Genomic DNA, 18,051 nt, shown 5'->3' on the forward strand with positions numbered 1-18,051 from the left:
GGCACACCTGCGTGGCCTCCTGCTGACGTGTTACCTTGGGCTTTTGTAGCCTTACTGAAACTATGGTAGAATATCCACCTCCGGAAAATGGAAAAGATGTTGAAGACATTTAATATTTTCAATTTGATGTTTTACTGTTTTTGAATTTACTTATAGGCATATCAATGTGATATAATCATGAGTGTTTAAAAGAATACAGTGGGATGGTGATTTTGTGAACTTAATTTGATCTTTGTACCCTCAAATGCTGTTAGAGGGGCAATGTGCATGATGTGTCAGAGTCTCTTGTCATTTAGGGACTGAAGGTCTGGGGTCAGATTTTGATTACTTCTGTTCCCCCAATCAAGAAGGGGAACTGTATAAAGATGTCTGTTTACCATCAACCTTACACCTTTGTTCAATCTAGGAGATGACATGTCTGCCCTTTGTTCAATCATGAGCCAGGAGGAGGAACCTTTTAGTTTTTTTGTATAAATGTGTCGATGTTCTGTAAATTGTCACACACTTGGAATCATCACGTTGCATTCTGATGTGATATTCTGACTGTGTCTTTAGAGGCCTCTAAATAAATTCTTGCAGGAAAACTTCTTCATCAGATCCTGAATACAATTATTTGGACACGCAAAGATTACACTTAAAATAGTAATCAAAATATTCCTTCAAAATGGTGACGCCGACGTGGACTTATTGAGACGTTTTTCAACAGCTGTGATTGATCCTGAACACCGGATTTCTAAAGCGCAAAAATATTAACAAGGTGAGTGGACATTTTATCCACGTAGAGAAATTCTGGTTGTTTGGGATCAATACAGTTGCATTTCGTCTGTGCTAAGTTGTATTTGGGATCTGTGAACAAGTTAGGGGGGTTGTAGTACGGTGGGACGGAAAGTCCTCGATTTTGAAAATTACTACGACATTGAACCATGCATGGGAGTTTTTTCCGCGGTGGAATAGGTTGTGTTTTTATTTCTTCGTATGAATAAGCCGTCAGTATATAAGATACTGGGAGTGCGGAGTGGATTAGCCCCTGTGTGTTAACAAGGTGTGTGCTGTGTGGAGTTACTGAACCGAGGGACATAATTCCTCGGTTTGTGTATGTTGTGTTAAATAAGAAGCCGGGAAAATATTAAGTCGCGCATGGAAATGCCCCGTGTTTACGGAAGTGACGTCAAGTCGAAGCGCTTCGCCGTTTAAAACGGCATGTGACATTGAGTACCACGGGGGATTGGCTGTTGGGTTGATTGTAGTTGTGTTATTAGCCGCTAAGTGTTGATCACACTTAAGTGAGTGCTGTTGTGTGTTGTGTTTTAAGCGGCCTGTGTTGATCACACAAGGCGTCTGCTGTGTTGAACACCCGTATATTAACGGTGTGTGGTGTAATATTAGCCGTCCGTACATTGTTACGTTCGAGAGCTGTGTGGTTTAAGCCGCCCGTGAAGATCCGGATATATTTGTTGAAGTCGCGCAAAAGGTATTTAATATCTGTTTCGTTTTCGTCTTGTTTGTGTTTGTCTGAAAAAAAAAAAAAAAGAAAAATATTTTTTTGGGGGGGATTAATGAGAATACTTTTGATCTGTTATATCGTAGTATAATAAGTGAGACGTCACTGACTTTATAAATATTAAAAACGACTAATTACTACATATTATGGACGAAAAAATTGACCGTAACTAAGGAGGTTTGCATAGACTTCCGGTCGAGAGTCAGAATTGGTCGCTAAGCGAACAGTGAGTTCATGATGCTGGACGCATTTCCACCACAGCGTCAACGTAAGTATGAAACTCTTTTAAATGTATGAATGCGCACGAATTGTGATAGTGGTTGGTTCTCACCGTTGTAAAATGTGGTGTGTTTGTGGAACTTGATTGTGTAAACAGCGCCAGACGCTGATTACCTCCGTGAAAAACACTTCTATAAGTTTCTTCGAATGGAAGAAAAGTTAGACGTGTGGGGTCGTGAGCCAAATGTTGGTTTGTGCTAGAATGTTAGCGTTGGATAGCTCTGTGAAAGTTGCGCAAATGACGATGTTAAGTGATTTTGAGAATGAGGAAACTGATGCTAAGCTAGCGGCTCTGACAGCGTACGAGTTTTGCGCAGGAGATGAGTTTTTGGTAAGATGCTACCGTGCGAATCTGTTTTTAAGGCTAAGGATGAGTTAGCTGCGGGCAGCCGCATCTGTTAAGAAATTGGAACATAAATTGGATGAAGTGTTGACTGTGAAAGATGACCCGGGGGGGAAATTTGAACCAAGCGAGAGCTCTTGGCTTAGAAATGAATTGTTGAGTGTACGCGTTTGTTTGTTTGTTAAGCTCCATGGTGTGTTGTGGCCACGCGGTTTTTCGTTGGTTGTCTTACAATGTGCGAGACGTGTCTGTGTCGCAGCCGTAACGTTGCGATGGATTGTGCGCGAATAAGTCGACATTTGAGCTATAAGTGCGTGGTGAAGTTATTATGAGACGAATAAACGGTGTATTTTACAAATGAGTGCGCACTTCGGAGAGGTTTGTGTTCGTCTGTGGTTTAACAACTGAGACGCCACTGAATTAAGTTGAGGAGTGTGTGTTGTGTGAGTGTTTGTTGAAACTATGAATATGTGAAGCATGTGTGAATTGTGAGTTTAAAGGGGGGATTTGATTTCTTCTTGTTTTTGTGTTTTTTCTCCTCAATGCCTTTATGACAAGGGAGAGGAAACTGAAGTTACAGTAAGTGAAAGAAGGACTGAGTTTGTTGGAAGGCAGGTATTTTGTGTCTCCAAAAATGAGCGAGATAAGATAGGATGTATATGAATGGCGTTTTGTAGGAAGAGGAAAAGAGTAGATTTCAATGGAAAAGAGGTGGAAAAAATTTCTTCTCTCTCCAGTTTCTTTGTCCTCAAAAAAGGGTGAAAAAGAATGGTAGCAGGAAATCTGCATATTTTGAAAGGATGGGGGTCGTGAGCTGCTGTTTTAAGAAGGTGGTGATTTGTACTGTTGTCTGTTAAAATTAAATTAAACTAGATAAAAAAGGACAGGGGGGTGTGATACGTTTAGTCCTCTCTTCCATTGTCTCCATTTGGGAGACTTGTAGTCTGTTGTGTGTGAATAGCAGGGGTCTTCTAATGCTAATCTGTTAAGATCAAATTGGTCCTGCTATGCGGAAGGATATAGAGGTCTAGGTGTTAACTACAGGCCACTATCATATTATTTTTAAAATCAGATCTGTGTTTTTATAGTTGAATGAGTAATAAAACCAAATTTTAATATAGTTGAATAAGTAATAAAACCAAATTTTAATTGAAATAGACTTATCATTTTTGATTTTATATTTCCCCTGCATCTCTGATAACTTATTCGTAAGTGTGAAAATGATTTAACCTTTGTCTTTATCTGAGTCCCATTCTAGAAGTCTGGAAAGGACTTCCATCCAAGTGGCCAGGGTGACTGACAATTGTCACATTTTCTTAAATTTGAAGTAACACGTAATGAAGATGTCTATGGTAGACATATGCGTAAATATAGTACTACTACTTGCTATAGTGTAGTGATCAAATTCAAATAAAACCACAAAATGAATAAATTAGGGGTTTGAAAAACAAAATATTTTGGGGGAATTTTTTATTTTATTTTTTCTTGGAAATTGTATGACAACAAGCAGTGTTCTCTTGCTATGATCTCATCTCCCTCTGTCTGTTCCGAGTGTATAAATGTTTCAGGCAGGTTCAATCTTTGACTGAAAGGTGTTTCACTTGGGTGACTCAACCAAAAAGTGCTGGAAATGGAATGAACAGCATTCTCCTGCTATGCTTGATGTTCAGAGTGGACGGCGAACTGAACAATGGTCACTTTCGGGGGGGAAGTGACCACACGGACTGCGAAAAGGATGGTACACTGTAAATCCGCTCGTCCTGTGACTGTTCAATGACTCTTATGCATTGTTTGAGCATAATGTCCAGCAACTTTTTGAGCCGACAGGATAATCATCGATTCTGCCATGATGAACTTTTCCTGAGAACTCCAGTACACAAAGCCCAGTGCCCGCTTTGAACTATGCCCTGCATAAACTGCTATCGACAAGGACAGGAAGGAATATGAACTACAGTTGTGGACTCAAAGTTCTGGAATCATCTGAGTTTGGTGCCTGAGGTCGTATGTTGTATTCTGTTTGTAGACATTTGCACTCTGTACTATGTCAGAAAGGAGATGTGATCTATAGCAACGCAGTTTCGGAAATTGAGAACAGCTTATGTGAATTAGGGTAGTACAAAATTCATTCTAATCCTTAAATACTATATTTTCCGTTGTTTGATGCTTGTTGAATTTGGCCTTCTAGTTTTTTTCCCATTTCTCTTTTATAACTTTGGCTTCTCAGAGTGGACTCAGATATGGAACACTTACGCCGAAGTTGCTGGTTAAATTTTTAATTTTCGATTTAGGTCGCAGCACTGATTTTAATTGGGTCATGATCTGCAAAGTTGCCTGCTGTGTTTTACAAGCCCCCACTACTCTGTAGAAGAGGTGAGGTTAGTTAGCATCTTAAGAATACTTTTTGGTTGGTTTAAAGTAGGGATTTTGTTTTGTTTTTCTGATTATAACTTGTTTCTTTTACTAGTTGAGATGGCAGATATTTGGAAGATTTGTGACCTGCAATAGATTAATGGGGTTGTTTAAAAAAAAATAATAATAATAATAATAATTCTTCTCTTCCTGACCCTAAAAGTCCTTCGCTGCAGTATCTTAATTTACATCTGCTTAAGTTGGTTGTTTTTCTAATCTACAGGATTCAAATTTACATTACAAACTCTTGCCTCAAAGGCTTTTGTTTTTATGGCTCATGGCTAGCTCAGCTGGAGATCTTTTTATAGTTCTGGTGTTGGCCAAATTGTCACAATTTGGTTGTTTTTTAATCTACAGGACACAAGGTGTCTGTTTTTCCTCTTTGAAGCAGCAATTTGGAAGCGGCTGCAGTTTTCACATTCAGGTCTGAAATGATCAAAATTGATCTTTATCAGATGGGGGAATGATTGGTCTGTCTGAGTTTGTTGAAAAGGAAGTCTGATGTGAGAATGATTGGTCTGTCTGATGTGAGAATGACTGGTCTGTCGGTGTATCAAAAGGAAGTCTGATGTGAGAATGAAGTTTGGTGTGAGGAATTTACAGGCAAAGAATGGAGCGGAGAATTGGAGGATTTGACTTGGAGGAAACGTAAGTTCTACAAAGATGACAAAAGACGACCCTTATAGCAGAAATACGGTAAGTATGTTCCATCTCAGAAACGATTGAAAAGTATAATTTCTAGAGCCCATGGAATATGCCATTTAGGTGTGGAAGGAACATTGACACACCTGGGTGACATTTTTTCATGAGACAAGTTGTTAAAAATGAACTGCAGTGTTTATTTAAGGTATAAGTATAAATCTCTTCTCAGACTGTTCATGGCCCGGCCGGACATGAATGGTTCTGAGTTAAGATGATGTTGTTTTTAAATGATGTACACTGCTGTAATAAGAAACCAGCATTAAAAATACAGAAATTTGATGTACGACAAAGAGCACATTTATGCTAAAATCTACAACAGTAAATATCATGGTAAAATATTTGATTAATCATTATCTACCATCATAAGGGTTTCCTAGGAAGATTGGATCAGACAAACCCACTTGAAAAAACAAAACTTCATAAGATATAGAAAAGGCATTGAGATTAAAACATATTAGATTTAGTATATTATCTCTGATCTCAAGGACATTAAAGAAAAATAGAAATATTAAACAATTGGCCTCATAAAGTTTCAATGGCAACAAGACTTTCATTATTATGCCATTGAATGTACAAATGTCATTACACGGATTCTGTTTGAATGCCACAACAAAAATAACTTTTTCCGTGTCCAACAGCATGTTTCAGGACCTACAGAACTTAAACAATTAACATTTGCTAAAAAATACCAGGTGCTCTTTTCAAAGTAAAGAATGAAGACTATGTATGTTATGAGTGACTAAATGAAAATGATTTTGCACACAGATTGGTTTGCTGATCATAATGGTGGGGGCCACATCCACCACGTGAGCCACGAGGTCCCAGGCTCATCAAATCACATCAATTGAGACCGACTGAGGGGGTTGACTAAGATGCTGATCTGCGTCCACACCAATTGGAGTCATCTAACGGATCCCACCACACCCGGTTCCAGTGTCTACCTGACAAGCTGCCCAAGGACAAGGAGGAGGTCGCTGAAAGAAGATTCATTGGAGTGCCTTTTCCCTGGGCACGGATTGACACAGTTGGAAAAGATGATCAAGTGTCAATCTGCTGTTTGAAAGGGGGAAATCACTCAAATCCCCTTTTCATCAATTCACAAGGAAAGAGTCACACTGGGAATGAAGTCCCGTGACCTTTCCTGCGATCTCTGGCAGTGAGCCAGGGTTCGGAAAAAGGCTGACAAACGCCTCTTTTTTTTTTAAAAAAATAAATTTTGACCAACTGTCGAACGCACTTTTCATTCAACAAGACCTTCATCAGGAGATGGCTTCGAGGGACGGACACATCTGCTATTGCGTCGTGACACTTAACCACATCACATAGTGTTATGCCTCACATTTATTATGCCCCTTCCACTGAATTTTTTAATGAATCAATGAATTTTGACTGCTAAGCCCCTCTATCTATTTCTCTCTCTCTCTCTCTCTCTCACCTGCTATTCTTATTTCTAAACTCCACACATAAACATTGCTTCATTTTTGCGACGATCAAGATTCGCGCTGGACTTTCTCTCTAGACTATTGTGGGATTAAATGTCCGGTTTTTGAACTTATAGAAGTTCAATGGTAGGACTGAAGACATTTAATATTTTCAATTTGATGTTTTACTGTTTTTGAATTTACTTATAGGCATATCAATGTGATATAATCATGAGTGTTTAAAAGAATACAGTGGGATGGTGATTTTGTGAACTTAATTTGATCTTTGTACCCTCAAATGCTGTTAGAGGGGCAATGTGCATGATGTGTCAGAGTCTCTTGTCATTTAGGGACTGAAGGTCTGGGGTCAGATTTTGATTACTTCTGTTCCCCCAATCAAGAAGGGGAACTGTATAAAGATGTCTGTTTACCATCAACCTTACACCTTTGTTCAATCTAGGAGATGACATGTCTGCCCTTTGTTCAATCATGAGCCAGGAGGAGGAACCTTTTAGTTTTTTTGTATAAATGTGTCGATGTTCTGTAAATTGTCACACACTTGGAATCATCACGTTGCATTCTGATGTGATATTCTGACTGTGTCTTTAGAGGCCTCTAAATAAATTCTTGCAGGAAAACTTCTTCATCAGATCCTGAATACAATTATTTGGACACGCAAAGATTACACTTAAAATAGTAATCAAAATATTCCTTCAATGTCCATCCCTCATTTACCAACAGAAGCAAAGCGAAAAAATCTCAGGCAGCTGAGAAGATTCAGAAGCAATGCAGAATTAGCAATGTTTCTCCTTGACAGGTAAATTTATCACCTCTGTTTGATTTTTAATTTATTGCATGTTCTAAATAAAACTTCAAACCAGTAACATTGAGTATAATTATACCCGACAGAGAACACTTAAAGTCATACTACAGTAGCTGTGTCTAACATCTTCTAGTTAACGGTGGCAATGCTAGCATACAGCAGTAGGCTATTGCTAGCGCTACAGTTTTGTTGAAATGGGATACAGTGTGTGTTCTCTGTGACTATTTACCACATCTATGCACATTCATAAACACATTCCATTATGAATGCTTTATCGATTTTTTCTATAATAAACTGATAACTAATGTCAAACAGAGTCCTTTGAAGAACACTTTTTGCAATTATAACTATTTTCTCTCTGCTTGCATTTTGTTTTGTCCAATAGTTTTCTCAAACAGGCCAGAGAGCTGTCAGTGTGTGTGTTTTGAGTGTGTGTTGTGTAATCTTTCTGGAGATAAAACCTGCATCTCCTTGTAAAGGAATGCAAATGTGAAGGCCTATACAGATGTGGGCAAAGACAAATCCCGAGTCAAAGTCAGTGGCAAGTTGGTTACACTTTCCAAAACTATGCTTCATGTTTATCTCATCCAGAGCCTTTTCCCACAGAAAACAACTTCTGCAGGAGCAATAAAATATCTTCTCCTGCCTCCCATGATATTTATTATTTGATGTAAAATTCCAAATTAAAGATGAATTCATGATTTGAAAAATGGGATATTGTTCCAGTTGAATACCATGAAGTAGTTGAAACGGCAAAAAAGAAAAAAAAGAAAAAAAAAGTGAAGTCCTGTCATGTCTCTTCAGCCAAATGTAAGATTTCTTACAAATGCAGTCAGGCAGCGTCCACAAGCAGTGATCTTGAACTCTCCATACAGATCCCTAATTGCTCCAGTGGTGAAAAAAGCCTCCACCAGCAACAGCACTCCAAAGACAAAGAATCCTGCTGCAAGGCCGTAGATGATGTACTTCAGGATGTCAATGCTGCAGAGAAAATAAACATCACTCTTTCATTTCTAATGTTCCCTTACATCTCTGATTCATGAATCATTTTATCAAGTCATTTTGGGGATTTTGTTTTTAAACGAGAGAATGTGCCATTTCAAATAAACAAGTTCACATATCCCTTAATGTGTCTGTTGTGAAAAAAGTTGGAAATGCTAAGCTGTTGTTTGTCTTATTTTCAGTGTGTCATGGAGGGCTTGGCTTTTCCATGTATTATAAATATGAAAGATACAGACAAAGCAAAGTCGGAACGTATCATAAATAAATGGTTTCATCAACAATTACACATTAAAACTAAACTTAATCAGCTACAGTATTTAGCAAACATTGGTTTTTGCATTGTTACACGACAGTAAATTTGACTCTATTTAGAGTGGGACCAAAAAGACTCACAGTTTCAGCAAATATTAACACGTGGAAGAGAGTAAAAAAAATAATTGAAGAAAAAATCCCAATAAAAAACACTCAAGGGTTGAGGAACGAACACATGACCTTCAGTTTGGGAGACTGCCACACTTCCACCTGAGCTATGTCCCTCCTACTGTTTGCTTATCTCCAAGAGACCAAAAACGTCTCATGGAGTTAGGAAGATTCCATTTTACACGAGTAATATACTAACACCACAGCAGGCGCTGCCTGGCAAGTAGATCGGCTGTTTCCCAAGTGTCATGAGTTCGTTCCTCAACTCTTGAGTGACTTTTATTTATTTATTTATGTATTTATTTATTTGTTTGTTTCAATTATTTGTTTTACTTTCTTCCAAGTGTAAATATTACTCTAAAACTGAGTCTATTTGGTCCCACTTTAGAGTCAAATTTACTCTTCAGAATTTACTGTGACTGAATTACTTAACAGCACTGCGTGCTAATTCGGATTTGAGCACAACTACTTTGTATTTATTTATTTTGTATTTACTTTTTTACATTTTGTAAAAACTTTTGACTCTACTTTTTTTTTTTTGTGTGTAGGAAACAATACCAGAATTGGAGCTTACAGGTGACTGCAGCATGTTTCAACTCTATAATCCCCCAATTCCTTCCTTCCTTACTAAATTAATAAATTTTAAGTTATTTCAAGCCAGATGGTTTATTGTAGCATCTTACAAAGGAGTGTTAGGACCACTATTTCTAACAGGTTTTAAAATATTGAATCATATTATCACATGGATATATGGCATTCCCTTCATTAACATACTGTATTTACCACAAGGTTAAAAACTGAGGATGTAACAATAAACGCAACATTGTGATATTGCAATATTAAAATTGCTACAATATCATTGTTGTCATGCTATGCTACTTAAAGCACCACATTTCCATAAAAATTGTTTACTTTTCACCTGCTTCAGCCAAGCACAGCATTATGAACTATGACCGGGGATGGCGAGATCCGGTCCTCGAGGGCCGGACTCTTGCAGGTCTTGGCTATTTAATTTCTTCAACACAACTACAGCTGATTCATAATCAACTTATCAGCAAACTCTGCGTAAGGCTGATAACGATCCTGTTGATTGGAAACAGCTGCAGGACTCCAGCCCTCGAGGGTCGCAGTTTGCCATCCCTGACATAGACTATGATACTTTAAGTTGCCAAGCCAATAGTAGCATACGCTGTGCATTGTTTACAAAGTAATTAAGTAAAACCATACTGTGGCATGGATATAGCAGAAAACTCAGAGGTTGATATATATAGTATTATGAACTATTTTTTTTAATATTACCAACACCACTATAATATCGTGAAAATTATTGTATCGTGAGGTTCATATCGTGATAATATAGTATTGTGACATTTGGATATCGTTACATCTCTATTAAAAACTACATTATGATATCAAACTATTGCTATCCATTATCCATTTAAATACATACTCAAGTTGTTTATTGCCTATCCTAAACACATAAGCAGATATGATTGGGTTACTGTAGTCACTCACATTATAAACACATCCAGTGTTTCTCCAGGGGCTCGGATGACCTCAAAGTAGTTCTGGAGTATGGTGACGGTCCCACTCAAAGCCTCATGGCCACATCCACAGAACAAGGCCACACCCATGTAGAGGAGGATGGTGGCAATGAGGGATGCCCACGGCAGACTACCCACACATCGCTCACAACACTCCTTACAACCTGAACATACAGAAAAAAAGGCGACTGTGTTTGGTATTTGTGCACAAGTTGCTCAATCAGCTTTGAGTATTGTAATGAATGTCCCCCTTTCCCAAGAATATCACATTGATATATATATATATATATATATATATATGCGTTTGCACAGTGCATTCGTGATTCAAAACAAACTTAGAGTACAGCAAGGCGGTAAGACGACGCCACTCTGGAGAATATCAAACTATTCTCACGCCTTTCTTTTGAGGGAAAAACGTCAGGTTTTGAAGGATGGGAGACCAATGCCTTAGCTATCGGATCTTCAGCAAAGTAAGGTATAGAGAATTATTCGTACTTTTTAAAAATAATGGTACAAAAGAGCTTTGTGGATGTGCTTTGATTACCTGGCTGTTCCACTTTACATGATGTTTGGCATTGCTATTGCTAGCTTGATTTTGTGAGGAATTAGGCTGTTTTACAGGGAGATATTCACTTGATTACATTCTTTCCAGGCGTCCGGGCGGGTTTGAAATGGTCCATTTTTCTTTTGTGGCAAATGGCCACTGGCTGTGACGGTGGCCCAGAACTTAAGCTGAGTGGCAAATACCCATTGCCGCACCGGAGGCAATGGGTATGAACCCCTCTTGAAGTAAAAAAATAAAATGTAAATAAAAAAAAAAAGACAAAAAAAAATACATTTAGAACTGTAAGACTTCAAAAGAGAGTAATATTTTTTTTGTTTCATTTTCTACTCATGCAGAGGAGGCATATGTTAAAATAGTTTGAATGTATGGCATTTTGTATCTGAGTATCAAGGATCTTGAGGTCGGGCTGAGTGTCCTCTTTTTTGGGAAATTAAAATATGGTCACGTTGTACACTCGCCTGCCGACTCATATACAAACCCAATTCCCAAAAAGTTGGGACACTATACAAGTTGTGAATAAAAATTTAATGCAATTATGTGGAAGTGCCCAATTTTAATATTTTATTCAGAATAGAACATAGAGAACAGGTTAAAAGTTTAAACTGAGAAAATGTACCAATTTAAGGGACAACTATGTTGATTTTAATTTCCATGGTGTCAAAAAATCTCGAAAAAGTTGGGACAAGGCAATTTTCACCACTGTGAGGCATCCCCTCTTCTTCTTACAACAGTCTGCAAATGTGTCTGGGGATCGAGGAGACAAGTTTCTCAAGTTTAGAAATAGGAACGCTATCCCATTCTTATCTAATACACGTCTCTCTAACTGTTCAACTGTCTTGGTCTTTCTTTGTTGCACCTTCCCCTTTATGATGCGCCAAATGTGCTCTATAAGTGAAAGAAGTGGACTGCAGGCTGGCCATGTCAATACCCGGATCCTTTTCCTACGCAGCCATGATTTTGTAATTGGTGCTGCATGTGGTCTGGCATTATCGTGTTGAGAAATGCAAGACCTTCTCTGAAAGTAATGATGCCTGGATGGGAGCATATGTTGTTCTCGAATCTAAATATACCTTTCTGCATTGACGATGCCTTTCCAGATGTGGAAGCTGCCCATGCCACACGCAATCATGCAACCCTATACGATCACAGATGCAGGCTTATAAAGTGAGTGATGATAACAACTCGGGTTGTCCTTGTCCTCTTTATTCAGTATGATATGGTGCCCCAGTTTTCCACAAAGAACTTCAAATCGTGATTCGTCTGACCACAAAACAGGTTTCCACTTAGCCATACTCCATTTTAAATAACCCCTGGCCCAGAGAAACGCCTGCGCTTCTTGGCCTGCTTTAGAAATGGCTTCTTTGTACTGTACAGTTTCTTCTGGCAACGGCGGCTGGCACGGTGGATTGTGTTCACCCACAATTTTTTCTGGAAGTATTGCTGAGCCCTTTCTGTAATTTCCCTTACAGTTGGCATTCCTGTTTGCGGTGCAGTGCCGTTTAAGGGACCGAAGATCATGGGCATCCAGTATGATTTTTCGGCCTTGACCCTTACACACAGATTCTCTGAATCTTTGGATGATGTTATGCACTGTAGATGATGATTACTTCAACTTTTTTGCAATATTTCGCTGGTAAACACCTTTCTGATATTTCTCCACTATTTTTCTGCGCAACATTGGAAGAATTGGTGGTTCTCTACCCATCTTCGCTTCTGAGAGACACTGCCACTCCGAGAAGCTCTTTTCAGTTGCCAATGGACCTCATTAGTGCTAACTGGTCTTCCAGCTGTTTTTTTTTTTGTGCAATTGACTTTTCCAGCCTCTTATTACTACCTGTCCCAACTTTTTTTCAGATTTATTGGCACCATGAAATTTACAATCAACATATTTTCCCCTTAAAATGATAAATTTTCTCAGTTTAAACTTTTGACCTGTCCTCATGTTTTGTTTCCCCATACTAGAAAAAAAGTGTAATTACACATCCACTAAAGTAGGTGACAGAGCCGTTTTTATTTTCAGAGAATTTGTGCTTACAAATCTGTACATAAAACAATTTTATAGACAAATGACAGTATTTATAGTCACGGTCGAGAGTTGGGTGCAGGCGCAAAATATTTTCTTCCTCCCTAGCATAACAAAAATAATTGTGAAGCACTGATTTATGAAGACAAATTCCTATCAGCTAGTTGACTGTTATGGTGGAATAGGCAGGAGAGGGGAGCTCTGGCATGCTTCTGGATGGCACGACAATGACAGAGATGACACGGGCAGAAGTATTACCGACCTCTTTCTCTTGGGAAGGGAATAGTGAAGGTTGATACCCATAGACAGTCATAAACAAAAACTTGCCTGTGGATGAGGTGAGGGAATTGTAGGAATTATTGACCCAGGATGCTTAATGGTGGGACCAGACACACCTAAGGTGTGACTCAAGCTTGGTTTTCTCTGAATGTCCATTGGTATGGAGATGATAACCTGAAGGTAGGCTGGAAGATGCCCCAAGAGCTTTACATAAGGCTTGCCATACCTGGGATATGAACTGGGGCTACCGGTCAGAAACAATGAAATACCATGGCGGTTGAAGACGTGGATTACCAGGGCGCCCGCAGTCTCAACTCGTAACGTACTTGAAACTTAAAGGCACGTGGTGGTGGTAGTGGGGGTAGTAGGGAGCGGAAGTGAACTTCAGTCCAATCATCTTTTCTGTTTGCTAAGATGGGTTGGTCTAACTTTTTGTGGTCAATGACTGATGGTGTCGGCATGCAAGTCTGCCAAAAGTGCACCTGCTAGGTGCATTTATATTTTTATTATTATTATAATTTTAAAGCTTTTTTAGAGATTTATCAGTCATTCAAAAATATTTTGGGAGATTCAAATCAATTTTTCAGTCATACAAAAATGTTTTCGGAGATTCAAACCCTTATTACGAGGTTACGAGTATTGGTAGGATTCTCATTCCATAGATATGGATGGCAACTAGAGGAGTGATCTGGGACGAATAGCCGATCCTTCTTATCCTTAGGGCTCGAACCAGGATCTGGTTACTGTTGCTGTGCCTCCAGAACTGCCCACTTGATGTCCCAAACAGCTGCCCCGACAAAGCATGAAGAGGGGACAATGGTCTTGGGGTCTTGCCTCTCTGGAAAGGGATCATGCATGCGGGAGAGAACATCAGGCTTAACATAATGGGGGCCTGGATGATAGGACAGAGATAAATTAAAACACCCCAGAATTTCTCTCTTTGGGGAGAATTTGTGCCAAAAAGATGCACAAGGATGTTTTTGGTTTCTGAAGCTTCTCTGGGTGAGTTAGTTAGAAGCATTCACCTCGACGATGTAAGGGAGGATCCGGATGAATGAGGACCAAGGCCGAGGTGAACATTTGCTTGAGGCATTTGAATGTGACATCAGCTTTGTTGGCCCATGTGAATGGAAATGCTGTGAATGGAGAGGCTGTAGAGGTCAGTTGGGTGAGGCATGGTATGTTGGATTGCTGGTTAAAAGTGAAGCAGTAGTAGGTGAGAACATCACTCCCTGATTGGAGACTGGGGTATGAGTTGGAGTAGGTGATGACGTCTGTGGCAAAGCGGTGGTGGAAAAGTTCTAAATGGTGTCCATAACCTCCATCAGGAGGTGCTTGTGTCAGCCGAGCTGCGCTACCTGAGTGCTGACGGCTTGATAGATTGTGTCTGTCTGCTGGCTCCATGACTGGTCAGAATGTACTGTGAGGTGAGGAGCAGAAGTTGGACCCAGAAGCAGACAGGACACAGAAGTGCAAAACGAATGCTACTTTTCCATTAGCCCCGCACGGCACGCTACCACACCACACCGCACCTCACAGAACGACACTACACGGCCTCCATTGCATTTCCATTACAACAGGCATGCGGCGGGTAGGTGGCGGGATCATTTGAACTGTCCACGTCAAGCTTGCACTCCTGCAGTGCGTACGGTTCTGCCATAACATTTCATCAGTGACAAGTTGCGCCAACATTGAACCGTATTTACAATTTCATATGGACCACCATGGATGTAATATTAGATCTGGATTTCACGACCGGCTCACGAAACTCGCTGGCTGCGCAATTTCTGAATGGAGAACTCAGCCTCATTCATTTAACTGTGGCTTGAGCTCTCATGCAATTGAATGGGAACACACGACCAGGCGAGCAGTGTGCACTTGCAATTTTTTTTAAAGCACAATCATTACAAATTCATCCACAAGTACATTGTAAATTGTAAATATAGTTCAGCGTTGTTGTGAAACATTATTATATTCTTTCTATATAATGCATTTTTATGACTTTGGCAGGCTCTTCTGCCTCTCTCACATTAACTCAACTCAACTCAAGTTTAAACACAAAAAAACTGAAAGACATCAAGCCACACAACCTTATGTGTCAAAAGGAAGGACCATAGCTGCTGACATCACAGACCCAACCAAAGTCACAACACCCAATATGTAATGTTGCATGGAACACATCTCACAGTCATCCATTAGAAGCCCAAAAAGGAGAAGACTAAATTACAATCATGATGCTTCAAGGATTTTGCCTAAATTATGTTCGAACGATGGAAAGGACTTAAAGTCGGTCTATGTAGTTCATTGGACAGTGCTCTTAAAAACCCCCATCAAAGCCCCCCAAACCCAAGGGGAAAACAATCTTGGCACCGTGTCTCAATATTATGACATTAATTATTTTTCCTTTTTTGGGCTATACTGTATATTATACTTTTTTTTCCCCTTTAACCAAAGTTGTAGTTGTGTTTTTGGAACTGTAAGGTCAGCTTGGATTGATTCCAGATTTCCTGTAAACCTGACAAACTTGAACAGGATAAGCATTAGAAAATTATTATTACCATTCTTTCCAAAAATATATCAAGCTATTAAACTATTATTGATGGTTAAAAATAAGGATGCACCGAAATGAAAATATTTGGCCTAAACAAAAAAGCGAAAATGAAAAACACTTGGCCGAAAACCAAAACACTTTAAGCATTTGTGGGCTACGACTGTACCTAACTAAAGTCAAGGCAAAGTGAAAGTGAAATATAAATAATAAATAATTTTGCTGCATTTGAAGAAGGTGGGAAGTCTGATTTATCCCACTCGGATTCTCCGCGTTCCGACCTCAAAGCGTTTGAGGCGAATGTAAACAACAAAGATGGCTGATTCTATAAATTGTTTATTGTTGTAGTTAACACAGTCATTCCAAATAATGCTGTGTTAGGTTAATATATGTCAAACAACTAGATTAAAGGAACAATAAATAAAGATATTATCTGTTTAAAATCTCTAATTTGCATTTTACTATTCACGGTCTGTCTCTCTGTGGGGATCACCATGGTCGAGTGAACATTATCAGTGAGATGAAAGATGAAAAAACAACCGCAATCAACATGTTGGTCCGCGACATCCTGAGGTGCGTTTGCGGGAGCAATTCTCAATGACTTGATGTTGTATGTGCTGCCGCTGGTGGCCACAATGAGCACTTGTAAACTTGTAAAACATTAAATAAAAACTTAAAGGTACTCAAGTACACATTTTTCATTCGTGAAATATCACATGCTATTCTTTTTGAATGACCCTGTCTATGGTGAAGACGATAGGAAAGTTGCTATTGTGTCATTTTATTCCTACCGTGTCTATCGTCGTTTATCACTTACAGCAAACATAAGCGACAGAGAAAGCTTGTTTGGTGGACAGTAGCTTTCATTATGCATGCTTGTTTCATACAGCTGTCACTTGGTGGCAGCTTGAACAAATATTCTTAACAGTGAGCCACAATATATTGTCGGCAAACATTACAATCTTACGGTGCAAAAGTAAATCTAACAGTCAATGAATTAAAAAAAAATAATTATTAAGTGGGAGGGTGCAAATAATGAATAACTTTGAGAAAAAAACACACCCAGGATTATTAATAACTATTTACCAAAAAAAGCCTGAAGGCATGCTGGGTACACCTTTCAAACTACAAGAGGCTTAAAATAAGTTGTTTCGCATCGCAGTTTGTGGTTCTGAATGTGCATTCGTTTTTAACCTCATCAAAACACAGATTTTTACGTTTTTACTTAAACTGAATTGCGGAGACAGCCAGAAAAAGCTTCGCTGGGATGTTTACGTCACCTACAAGCGGGTACCCAGTTCGAGATCCGCTCTACTTACGCCGTAGCAGCTGTTTATAGCAACGAGCTTCGGCTTGCTTCTACTGGCCATAAACATGTTGCGGGTTCGCTCCAAAATTAGTAATTACAGCCTCCATGGCGGCGTATAACGCTTCATACAAGAATTTTTCTCATGAAGAAATTATGCTAATTGATATGCTAACTGACTAATGTTATCATGCAATTAAGCATTATGCATTAAGTGCTTGGGTGATCAATTACATTTTTAACAAGGGTGACTCGAACCGCGTTAAAAGTGTGTTTAAAGAGTGTCCAACTTTGAAAAGCAAAACAGCAGGCAATCTAATGAATCTCTGGAGAGAAAAAACTAATGCTACACACAAAGGTAAACAGGAAGTGATGTGATTGTTACAGCATCCCATACGTCAGCCAGGAGGAGTGGCTGAGAAGATTAAACGAATAAATGTAGATTCATTTTGAATTTTGATTTTGACTTTTGAAATTTGCACAATAAATGTTCTCAGAATTACACTACAGCAGAGCTCTTTTTTAATATTATTGTTTTTGTTTTGTTTTTTAAACCAAATTCTGTCAAACATTTTTTGATGCCTCTTATTTAGATTGATAAATATATTTGCTAAACATATGTCGGATACTGTGACTCTTCCGTTTACAAATAATAATTTTATATAACAGCACTACTAGATGTATTTCTCATTGGATACATTTCTGTTTAATGTGACTTCAAAATAAAATGAGAAATGTAAGCAGTCATAGTGTGTTGTATAATTTTCTTAAAGAATAACTGAAAATATATTATAACTATATCGTCATCGTGATATAAAATAGGCTATATCATGATATAAGATTTTTTTCATATCGCCCAGCACTAGTAGCAATAGCACAATCACAG

At 38.8% G+C, this 18,051-nt stretch overlaps 1 protein-coding gene and 1 long non-coding RNA gene across 2 annotated transcripts in view; one reads left to right on the forward strand and one right to left on the reverse strand.

Annotated features, from left to right (window-relative positions):
- The window catches only part of gpm6ab (glycoprotein M6Ab), a 41,473-nt gene that overhangs the window by 11,263 nt on the left and 12,159 nt on the right, over positions 1–18,051 (reverse strand). Inside the window, exons 2-3 of the mRNA XM_077570641.1 lie at positions 10,416–10,608; positions 8,303–8,459 (exon numbers count right to left, since the gene is read on the reverse strand). Of these exons, the coding sequence (XP_077426767.1) occupies positions 8,303–8,459; positions 10,416–10,608 (350 nt within the window). The remainder of the gene's footprint in view (positions 1–8,302; positions 8,460–10,415; positions 10,609–18,051) is intronic.
- On the forward strand, positions 868–7,304 carry LOC144055040 (uncharacterized). Its single transcript, XR_013294756.1, has 2 exons — positions 868–1,471; positions 3,371–7,304. It is a non-coding gene; the product is annotated as an uncharacterized LOC144055040 (long non-coding RNA).

Source organism: Vanacampus margaritifer, chromosome 7 (genome assembly GCF_051991255.1).
Source record: "Vanacampus margaritifer isolate UIUO_Vmar chromosome 7, RoL_Vmar_1.0, whole genome shotgun sequence".
Classification (NCBI taxonomy): domain Eukaryota; kingdom Metazoa; phylum Chordata; class Actinopteri; order Syngnathiformes; family Syngnathidae; genus Vanacampus; species Vanacampus margaritifer.